General features: G+C 45.4%; 1 protein-coding gene across 1 annotated transcript; it reads left to right on the forward strand.

Moving 5' to 3' along the window:
* The first annotated feature begins 432 nt into the window (after positions 1 to 432).
* LOC121656101 lies at positions 433 to 5642 on the forward strand. Its single transcript, XM_042011146.1, has 4 exons — positions 433 to 490; positions 1211 to 3280; positions 3470 to 3577; positions 4082 to 5642. Exons 2-4 carry the CDS (start codon positions 1447 to 1449, stop codon positions 4360 to 4362), a joined length of 2223 nt encoding a protein of 740 aa, XP_041867080.1. The 5' UTR covers positions 433 to 490; positions 1211 to 1446; the 3' UTR covers positions 4363 to 5642.
* Positions 5643 to 11475: the final 5833 nt, after the last annotated feature.

Raw genomic sequence — 11475 nt, forward strand, 5'->3', positions numbered from 1 at the left:
CGCTGTGACAAATATGGACACTGGAAGGATAACTGCCCACAACGACATGGGCCGTGTCATCGCTGTGGCCAATATGGACACTGGAAGGATAACTGCCCTCAGGATAATGGGCCCACCCACCAGAAGGAATACCAGCAGGCTGACTGAGGGGCGGACCCGGGAGACAGGACTCCAGAGGAGCTTTTTTCTCCACCCACCACAGTTTTCGCTGCAGCAACTGTTGAGGGAAGTGAAATGCACACACACACATACACACACACATACACTCATTTAGCTGCTATAGCTTATAAACGTTTTCCTTTATTTACATTGTCTGTAAATAATCAACCAGTTTCTTTTATGGTTGACAGTGGTGCAACTCACTCAGTTCTTAAGACAGGCACCCTAAATCCCACTCCACCACTCAGTGGTAAGACTGTTATTTCTGTGTCTGCTGGAGGCCATCATGACAAAGAAAAATTCACGGTACCTTTAACCTGCTCAGTACAAGGTGAGCATCCATTTACCCATTCCTTTCTTTTGTCCAAAGTTTGTCCTGTAAATTTACTGGGCCGTGATCTGATGTGCAAACTGGGAATTCAGATTTCCTCTGGGTCTCAGGGGCTGACCATATCATGTTCATCTTCTGACACTGAGGAAAAAGATTTAATGATGGTTAAATATAACCCAAGAGCTCCCTGCTATGCTTATCAGTGGAAAATGGGAAGCTCCCCTCTTTCTTCACACTGGCTGTCCCTCTGCAGAGCCAGAGTCTCCCCTGGGGCAGAGGTGATGGGGGAGAGGGAATTACATTGCACATCCTACATCTGTCCTGATGGGCCAGATCAGCAGTATGAAAAAATCTTTTTTAGGGACTGCTCTGACAAACTGACTGTGACATGTATGTTTTGGAATGAAAGTATGTGTGTTTTGTCTGTCTCACTAACCTCTGACCAACAGAAGTTGTTTAAACTTCACACACACCCACACGTGTCTCTTTCCAAGTCCCACTCGACTGAGTGGAAGGATTTGGGCCCCTTTGTTGCTACTGCTCTCAGAGAGTCTCGGTGGCAATCCACTCATGACTCAGCAGTTTTGTTTTCTCCAAGGCTGGGTGTGTTTAAGCAGAGCATGCTCTCTGTGATTCATTGCCAGAAAAGTGTTCAGTTGGTAGATGAGGATTTTCTGACATGTTTATCTGCTGACTCACCCTTGCCACCTGTTCCCCCAGCCCTCTCTCAGGTTCCCTCTGATTTGTGGGCTACCTCTCCCCATGATGTGGGCCTGGTTAAGAACTGCCCCCCAGTAGTCATCACTCCGAAATCTGACTACCGCCCCTGCCAGAAGCAATATCCTCTCAAACCTGAAGCTTTGGAGGGTATTACACCTGTCTTTAATTCACATCTTAGGAGTGGTATTGTTGTTTCTTGTCCAAATTCACCTGTTCGCACTCCTAATTTCCCAATCATGAAACCACGTAAACCACCAGCCAAACCTGACTGGCGTTTTGTCCAAGATCTCCAAGCTGTCAATAAAGCAGTTATTTCACGGGCCCCTATGATGCCCAACCCCCACACCATCGTGTCGCAGATTCCTCCTACTGCTACACATTTCTCCGTGGTAGATCTGGCAAATGCTTTTACGTCTGTTCCTGTTCATCCAGACAGCCAATTCTGGTTCGCTTTTGAGTTCAATGGGAAACCATACACTTGGACCCGGCTTCCCCAGGGGTACTGTGAGTCCCCCACAATCTACAATGAGGTACTAAGAGATTCTCTTTCTTCTTTGCAGCTTCCACAGGGCGTAGTTTTATTAACTTACGTTGATGACCTTCTGCTCTGCTGTCCTTCTGCCTCCTTGTGTGAGGAGGCCACACTGGCCCTCCTCCTCCATCTTCATTCTGAGGGTCATAAAGCCAGTCTGCGTAAACTACAGTTCTGCCAGCCTCAAGTCATCTTTCTAGGGCATCACATTTCTGCCACCACCAAGGCCCTGACCCCTAAACGGATTGAGGCCATTCAGAAAGCACCAAAACCTGTTACCAAGAAACAGCTGATGTCATTTCTAGGTATGGTAGGGTTTTGTCGGGCCTTTATTCCACATTTTTCTGAACTTGAGGCCCCCCTGACTTCCTGTATACATGGTAAGAATCTATCTGCTCATGACCATTTCTTCTGGACCCCGGAGGCTGAGCAGGCTTTCCTGTCTGTGAAACAAGCGCTGTGTTCTGCTCCAGCCCTGGCTCTGCCAGAACCAGCCAAACCTTTCTTTCAGTTTGTTGATGAAAAACATGGTTTCATGTCTTCTGTTCTCCTTCAACAGCACGGCTCTCACAAGCGCCCGGTGGCCTATTACTCTTCCAAGCTCGACTCTGTTGCTGCGGGTCTTCCTGGCTGTCTGAGAGCTGTGGCTGCATGTGAGAAGGCTGTACTTGCATCACGTGACATTGTGGGATACAGTGAGCTAACTGTTTTTGTTCCTCATTCTGTATCCATCATTTTGCTCGAACAAAAGACTTCTCATCTGTCTGCAGCTAGATGGCTGAGATACACCACAGTTCTTCTCGATATGCCTAACATCACTACGAAACGGTGTACATCACTTAACCCTGCCACTCTTCTTCCTACCGCAGAAGATGGTGTTCATCACTGTTGTGAGACTGTTCTGTCTGAAATCTGCACTCCGAGACCAGATTTATCTGATGAGCCTCTTCCTAACTCTGATCTCATTCTTTTTTGTGATGGCTCCTCCTTCAGAGACCATTCTGGTAAGAACAGAGTGGGTTTTGCTGTCTGTGATGAGCATCAGGTTCTCTTCTCTGGCTCCCTCCCTTCACAATTCTCTGCTCAGACAGCTGAACTTGTTGCTCTCACTGAGGCCTGTAAATTCGCACAAGGTAAGTCCCTGACTGTGTATACCGATTCGCGTTACGCCTTTGGTGTAGTTCATGACTTTGGTGCGTTGTGGCATCACCGTAATTTTTTGAAATCTGATGGTAGGCCTATTTTGAACTCCACACAGGTTGCGGCTCTCCTTGACGCTATTCTTCTTCCTTCAGATGTCGCTGTAGTGAAATGTCAAGCTCACACTAAAGACACTTCCTCTGTTGCCCGTGGCAACGCCTTGGCCGACCAGGCTGCTAAGCAGGCAGCTCTGTCAGCCTCGCCGCACATTCTCACCTCTTCTCCTCTCACAGAAGAGGATCACTCTCCTCCCTGTTCTCTACAGGACATCCAGTCTTTTTCTACTCCAGAGGAACGCTCTGTCTGGAAGGCTAACTCCTGCACCCCTGATTCTGCAGGTGTATGGCGCTCTGTTGATGGAAAACCTTGCCTTCCTCGCCATTTCTTCCCCTGGTTTGCTAAGTTGTCACATGGGTTGGACCATGTGTCAAAAGGGGGGATGGTATCTTCCACAACATCTCTGTGGTTCACAAAAGGCTTCACTGTGGTGGCTGAAAATTACTGTAAAAAATGTTTGATCTGTGCAGGCTATAACACCGCCCGCCCTCTTGCCTGCCCTCCAGCTGGTCATACACCACCTAATCAGCCTTTTGATCATTTGATGATGGATTTCATTGAGTTAACACCTGCAGAAGGTAAGAAATATTGTCTAGTTATGGTAGACATGTGGTCAAAGTGGGTTGAAGCTTTTCCAGCAAAGCATGCCACAAGTTCAGTCGTGGCTAAGGCTCTGGTGACCGAAATCATTCCAAGATGGGGGATTCCAGTTAAGGTCTCATCTGACAATGGTTCACACTTTGTAAATGCGGCCCTGAAAGAGGTAAGTGGACTATTGGGGTTCCAGCTTAAGACTCATTGTGCTTATCACCCGCAATCAGGCGGAGCAATTGAAAGAGAGAACGCCACTTTAAAAGGTAAGTTGGCTAAATGTTGTGAAGAAACAGGACTGTCTTGGCCAAAAGCCCTCCCACTCATTCTTATGCACATGAGAATGAGGAAACGTGCCCGGACAAATCTTAGTCCATTTGAGATTCTGTTTGGCAGACCTCCCTACACTGGTCTGGATCCTCCAGGACTCTCCGTGTCTACCACATACTGTGAAAGTAACATGCTTGCTTATTGTCAAAATCTGTCCAAAGTTCTCTCACAGGTGCAGAGTGTGGTGAAAGAGGTCCTGCCACGCCCAGCATCAGATCTGCTTCACTCCTTGGTTCCGGGAGACTGGATCTTGGTTCGAGAGACGAGGAGAAAGCACTGGCGGTCTAAAAGGTGGCTGGGTCCCTTCCAGGTCCTGTTGGTCACTCATACAGCCGTGAAGGTCGCTGAAAGGTCCACGTGGATTCACGCGTCCCACTGTAGAAGGTTTCAAAGTACCCCAACTCCAGCTGACCTCTCAACCACAGGGCAGAATAATCCCTGAGGTCAGCCCCGTGCGAGATGGTCCATTCTCCACGGGACAACATGAAGTACACCCAGACTGCCGTGAGGGGATGGTCGTGCGTCATCCTCTTCATCCTTATCACCTCCCTCCTCTGGTACCTGGATCCAACCGGACCTCACCTGACACAACGCACCCCAGCTTCGTCCCAACCCGCCAGACGACTGCAGGGGACAGAAGCACCCTCCTTCAGGAGGCACCGCCGAGATAACCACATCCTTCAGCATCATGATCACACTGAGAATCTTTGGTGGCAAGTTGCCAATATGTCTGCTCATAAATTGACAAATGACAGTTGCTATGTTTGTGGACTGGTGCCGCATGCCACACCCACTCAATCAGTTTTTATTCCATATCCAGTCCCTTTGAATACCACTTTGTGGACTCTGATCATGGGTAATAGATTACACCCTAGGAACATTACTTGGCCACACCAGCGCCCTCCCCTCTCCTGGAGGAGACCAGCTGAGTTTTCCAGCAACACAAACTCCACTTGTGTTTCATCCAGAACTGTCTTCCGCTTAAGGGATCGTACAAATCCATATTCTTCTCCACCTCTTTGTTTTCAGCGAAATGGGACAGATGCACTATTCTTTTTAGGACACACTCTAGGTTGTCAGCGTATCATTTCAGCCTCATGTATATCCTCACCTTGCCCCAAACGCTCTGACCCGTTCACTTTAAATCCTCGTGATTTATTCCCTGATAGTTCTCCCTCTACAGAGTGGGCCTCAGGAGTTGTTGTGTTTAACCTTACAGCTCTCTTACCTTTTCCTGACCTTCCTATGTACAATAATTCTGTTCTTAACACCATTTGGTCTTATATCCCATCAGATACCGGCTTTGGATGTCCTCAGAACATAGTTTGGACATGTGGCAGACACTCTTATATTTACCTTCCTGTCAATTGGTCTGGAACATGTTATCTGGCTTATCTGCTCCCTGATGTCTCTGCGTTTACTCTAACCCCAAATGGTACATTGCGGCCTTTTCCTGAACCCTTTCATCACCCCCATCGTGTTAAACGCGGTATCTTCTCTCCACAGATGAAAGGATTTAGGATGGCTTTGCCCTGGTGGGGGTTGGGGAACTAGCATGGACTGTGGAAGATCTATCAATCTCTTTGGAAAATTTAACCTCTTTATGTGTGATTAATATGTTGCATTTTAATCAAAGGGGTGGATTGTAATGGAAAATTTATTCATATACCCTTATAGTTTGTAGGTTACACTTTGTATGTCTGTGTATTTAGATAAGAACTCCTTCTCACACCTTCCCCCCTCTCTCATCCCCTCAACAGATGTTGAGAGTTTAATGAGCTTCCTCCTTTGCACCCTTCACTCCGTAACATTTGTTAACAGCTATGTGAGAAATTTAAAACAATGACCTCCTACTGTGATGTTATCAGCTCATGCCTGGTATATTAACCAAGCTCACTTGTATCTGGCAGACTCTCGCAGACAAACTCCTTTGACTGTGTGACTCTCATTGCCGGCCGGCTCTTAATAAAACTACTTTGTTCGATTCTCACTTAGTGTGTGATCTTTGATAACTAAAAATTCCACAACAGTATAGACACACACACAACATACAAGCATCCCTGTCTCACACCCCAGCACCTCCCCCTATAATCCCCCGAATCCCACTCAGCCCTCCTTCAAACCCCTACACTCCCCCTGCCCCCGGGCCATACCCTTGGTCCCAGGGCGTCAACCAGACACCAGGGCATGCACCAACCCATACCACGGCAGCACATCCGGGCAGGCCCAGACCCCTGGCACATACGGACCCCACCACCCCGGAGGGAGGAGGACCACTCCCGGGCACCAGAGCCCAGAACCCCTGCCTAGCCCGCCCCGGAATAGCCCGGCCGCCCGGCCCAGGACCAACGCCCACCAACCCAGGCGCCACTAGTGGCCTCACCGCCCGCCACGAGGCAACTCCAACCACTGGCCCCCACAGCCCCACGAGGCCAGACCCAGAGCCACCCCTATCGCAGAGCAGCCCGGTCCCACACCACGGGCAACCACAAAGAACCCGCAACCACCAGTCACTCCCGGCCATTTCCCAAACCCCCATAGCAACGAGGTCACAGTTGTCCACCTTCGCTCCTCATCATGATGTTTGCTGGCGCTATGTTCTCCGTCCTTCATAGACTGTATAAAAGAACCGTCCGAGGGGGAGGGGGGAAGAACGCTCCCCGTGTTTTTCTCTTTTGACTGCAGTTCTATCTATCTATCTATCTATCTATCTATCTATCTATCTATCTATCTATCTATCTATCTATCTATCTATCTATCTATCTATCTATCTATCTATAAATGTTTAAATGCCACTGGCAGTTTGTCTGGACAAGCTGATGTGAGTCCTCAGATCTAAGAGTTCTGCTTGGTTTATATTCTCTGAATATATCACAGAAGTCACATCACAAATCTGCTGTTTCTGAATATTTACTGTGTTGTTGTCTTTTCCTTTTTTATTGTAAATGAAAATGACAACGAAACAACACTATCACTTTAAATATATGAACGAATTAAGCAAAGTAATGCAACGAAGGGTGGGACGTTACCGTACGGGTCAGGTCCATTTTATATCCAACATCGTCGGGTATCATCAATTGGGCATCATTTTATCGGTTCAGAGTGGGCAAGTATTTCAAAATTGATAAACATTTGTCAAAGCAGCCAGTACATCCCTAAATACTCCCCTGTGCATACGTGTCACTTCAGGGCCACACACCGGTCACACTTGAGTGTGATGAAGGTCGCATTGAAATGATAATGTGACTGACCACACACACACACAAAAAATCCGATTTCATCAAAAAATCGGATATGAGCATTAAGACCTGCAGTGTGAACGTAGTCTTAGTCTTGGTTAAAAGTATAGCAGCAGCGTCTGGATGAGCTGCAGATGTTTAATGCGCTTTTTAGGAAGTCCTATTAAAAGACCATTACAGTAATCCAGCCTACTGGAGATGAATGCATGGATGAGTTTCTCCGTGTTATTCTGGGAAATTAAACTTCTAATTCTATTGATGTTTCTGAATTGGTAAAAAGCTGTCTTAGTGACAGCTATTATGGTTCCTGTACAAATTTGCAAGAATAATTTTCAAGATTCTGCAACTCAGTCATTGAAAGAGATAAGTTACTTTACATTTGAGATTCTTTGGAGCTCAACAGGAGTGTTCAGGGTGTGTTGGATAATTTATGACTTTGTTTGCTTTTGTTGAGGTAGTAGAAACTGTACAGAGAGGCTGCAGCTGGTGATCCTCTGAGCCGTGTTGATGAACCTCTGGGGATACCAGTACTTAGGATAAGAGCTACAGGAGAAGTGGAGGCTTATGCTCATCGTCTGGGAGTGATCTGTCTTAAAGTCCATGTAGTCCATCTGCAGATTGAGTGCGATTGTACAGGTCTGACAGTGTGGATACCAGTCTGTGAGAGAGGATGGTGCTGAAAGCTGAACTGAAATTTATTAAAAGTAGTCTGGTGTAGCTTCCCTGCTGCTCCAGATGGGTAAGAGCAAGCTGTGGCTATGGGACTTCTCTTGACATCCAGGGCTTTTTACTTGGATAAGTCCAGATGCTTATGTAGAAGTGATGAACAGCTGAACAATGTCCATGCAATGTGTAATGTAAACCCCAGACAGATGAATTCTACTCCTGGTCTTGGTGTTCAAAAACATCTCAACTTCTTCACTCAAAGCAGTCCTGCAGGCAGCTGTGTGAAGGCAACCCTCAGGCCATGATTTAACAGTTTTGAATGTGGTCAAGATCCCTTTTCCTGAAGCTGGTGTATGCTGGAATTATAGAGAAACATAGACTGGTCCAGGCGTAGTAATGGCTTAGGTATGAAGCCCTGCCTGCTGTTACAATTGGACTTGTCAAATGTCCACTCCCATAATAACAAGGAATTTCCCAGAAGAAAAGCTAATCATTAAGAAGTGCCAGTATTGCCTAAATTTACTCAAATGGTGACTGATAACAGAAGATGTTTTTAGATAGAGTGAAATGACAGTTCATTGTCTTGCAGGTGAACCAACTCATTTTCTCAGATTATGGAAACTACCACCAGAGCCTCCTGTGAAGTGATTCTCCCTGAGTGCAACAGGAGTTCAAGTCATGAGGTCAATACATCTGAGTCAGCTGTATGAATTTAAATTTAGGTGGCAGCTAGATGTGGAGAGTATGTCACCTGCAAAAGAAACAGCAGGCATACCAACACATAACTTTGAATGCTGTTTGTGCATATGCAGTCCTGGCAGTGGGAGACAGAAACAGGCTGGGCAACAGGATGTGGGCAGGCCCTATCTATCAAATGAGCTTTGACTTAATAAAAATGACAATTTCCAGTTCAATAATCCAGTATTTGGCCCATACAGAATTAGATCTTGTCGATATCAGTGATATTTAATTTACAAATAGCAAAGTCAGTCTTGTAATCTCTACCAATAATCATAGTTAACTGATAAAAACATAATCTCCTCTCAAAAACCTTCGGTTTATCATGCGATTTAATCCACTTTAAAGCATTCACTGATTAACTACTTCAGTCCCATCAAAATTCCTGGAAGCAGCTCAACACTCAGACGTCATAACAAAGCCTCTGTTGGTGTGGTCATATGACTTTTGTCTTGCTGAATGAACATATCAGAACAATGCTCACAACACTTCCATGCCACATGCTCGACAGCCTCGAGCGTAACATCACTTGTAAACCATAGGTTTTAGAGAGGTGGTTTGCTAGAGATCATTTCAATATGAAAACAGATTGTAGGAAAGCATTACATTAGAAAGATAGATTAGATTAAACTTGGTTTAGATAGGTATTCACACTCAATGATAAACACACACCTTAATCCATGATCGTGATCCATGATCATGACCAAATCATCAGGACTAAAAAAATCCCACAGCCATTGAACTAACGGAACCCTGAAACACTTTCGACATACAAGATGACAAGCTGAAAATGTTCTCATCTTTATCCTCTATTCAAGACAAAAGCTTGGACAGGATGCCATTGCCAGGGTAACTGCTGAATGTGCTGGGAATGTAAGAATAGAGCAGTTCAACATCACAGGTAGGCTTTATTTTATTTTCTTATAAATTGTCTTTTATATAGCTTTGCAAAAAGCAAACTTTAAAAGTTAATCATATCACCTTTACCAGGAAGCATCAAAGGAAATGTCTGGGTCTGCAGATGCAGAGGACCATGACAACCTGTGGGACCTTCTGGACAGCAGATTTGGTTTGTATTAGCCTCTAATCACCAATTCAGGGTAAACTCTCCAAAGCTGGAGAGGTAGTGTGCCAGAAGAGGACCAGACTGAAGCCAAACATAAATGAAAACAAACTATAAAAAAAAAAAAATCTATTGGACTTTACAAGTACAAGTTGCACAAGTACTTGTCTGAACTTTTATAATAATGCAACAATCAGTAATACAGTAACAATCATTGTCCCAGTTTCATAAGCACCCTTTCCTGCTACTTTTTTCCCCATTTAAAATCACTGGGTTTAACATTTCACTGACTTAAACACTGACAGATAAAAACAGCAAAGATAAGACAAGAGCTGCATGATACTAATGAGGTGATGAAGCCTTGTCAACACTTCTCCTCAAATGCATCACACACAGACAGCCAGCAGACATAGGTCTTTTTGAATGCATCAATGTTTTAACACAATAAGTTGATCTCACGACAGTTGTGTTAAACTGACTTGGTGTTATACGAGGATTCGGTTTCACCATCCCTAGGTTGAGTTGCTACGCCACTGGATGCAAAATCGGCTGTTGCGCTTCAGACTCTCAGATCAGCCTCTCTCGGTAATGCATCACCTCACTCCAACCAAGGTAGCCTTCACCCTACCACTTCTTTGGCTCCACTTACAGTATATCTTGCACAGGCCTCACACCCATCCTTACTTAGGCTGATTAGGTTGTGAGAGTCTGCTCTTAAAGCCTTTTAAGGGGTGTTTGTAAAAGACTTAGACTAAAGATTCAAATTCCAAAAAGATACAATACCATGCACTTTAAAATCGACAAATGTCTATGCAATAAATAAATAAAAACATTCATTTTCTAGCCTCATTCACTTTGGGACCAGCATTGTAGAAAAAATTACCAAGAGTCTGGAATGACTAAAAGTATATAAGGTTTATTTACAGGAGAAGTATTGAATAAAGAATTACTTGATAGCAATGAGAGGAGTGGGTGTGTCTTTTCCAAGGAAATTAGAGCGATTCCGGACAGTTATTGTGTATTTTACTGTTCAAGTCATTAAGGCAAGAAGGCACACAAATGTTTCCCGTGAGGAAACATCAGCGAACAGCCTGGACGTGTGCAATCAGTGCTGACTTACCCCAAATTTCCACCTGGTACGTGATGTAGTGCCGTACTGGTGCTTCTCTACGTCACAAGAAACCTCCCCTCTCAGCCCCTCCCTCCAGATGCAGATGGGGGTTTTCCCGCCTTGCAGGCATAGAAAACCACGCCCACCAACACATATGAATGGTGAAATGGTGTAGATTTGTTAGTTTCAGACTTCTATTCTTTCACAGGGTTTCTGATGAAATATTCCTGCAATGGGACCGATTTGTGCTTTTGAAGGTTGTAAAAGTAACATCAGACTTTATTCTTTACCTGCTGATCCTCATCTGGTGACAGACAGCAGCTTAAAATGTAGCAGGGGTAACTTACAGCAGCACTTCCTGCAGCTGCCACAACCTCCCATGCGTCTCCACAGCTTTGCATAGCTTCTGACAAGCCAGCGTAACAGCGCCAGGGCTTGAATTACACTGGGGCTTTCGGGGAAGTTTGGGGGGAGTTCGACAGAGAGTTCTTTAACCACAAAAAGAAGCACATCAGGTGGTTGTATGGACACTCACAGCACACAACAGAAAAACACTGCTGCTGTCCACGGCGCTGAAGGAAACAGAACAGATCATCCACATCGTTTGGAAGATTTTTAGGGCACAGTTGAATTTCTTTAGGGGAGCACCTTTGCCTTTCAAGGGAGCCAAGCTCCCCTTAGTTCCCCCGTAATTCGAACTCCGCTAACGGCTCAGACTGATACTGTTCAGGGCCACCT

The sequence above is a fragment of the Melanotaenia boesemani genome, chromosome 16 (genome assembly GCF_017639745.1).
Source record: "Melanotaenia boesemani isolate fMelBoe1 chromosome 16, fMelBoe1.pri, whole genome shotgun sequence".
Lineage (NCBI taxonomy): Eukaryota > Metazoa > Chordata > Actinopteri > Atheriniformes > Melanotaeniidae > Melanotaenia > Melanotaenia boesemani.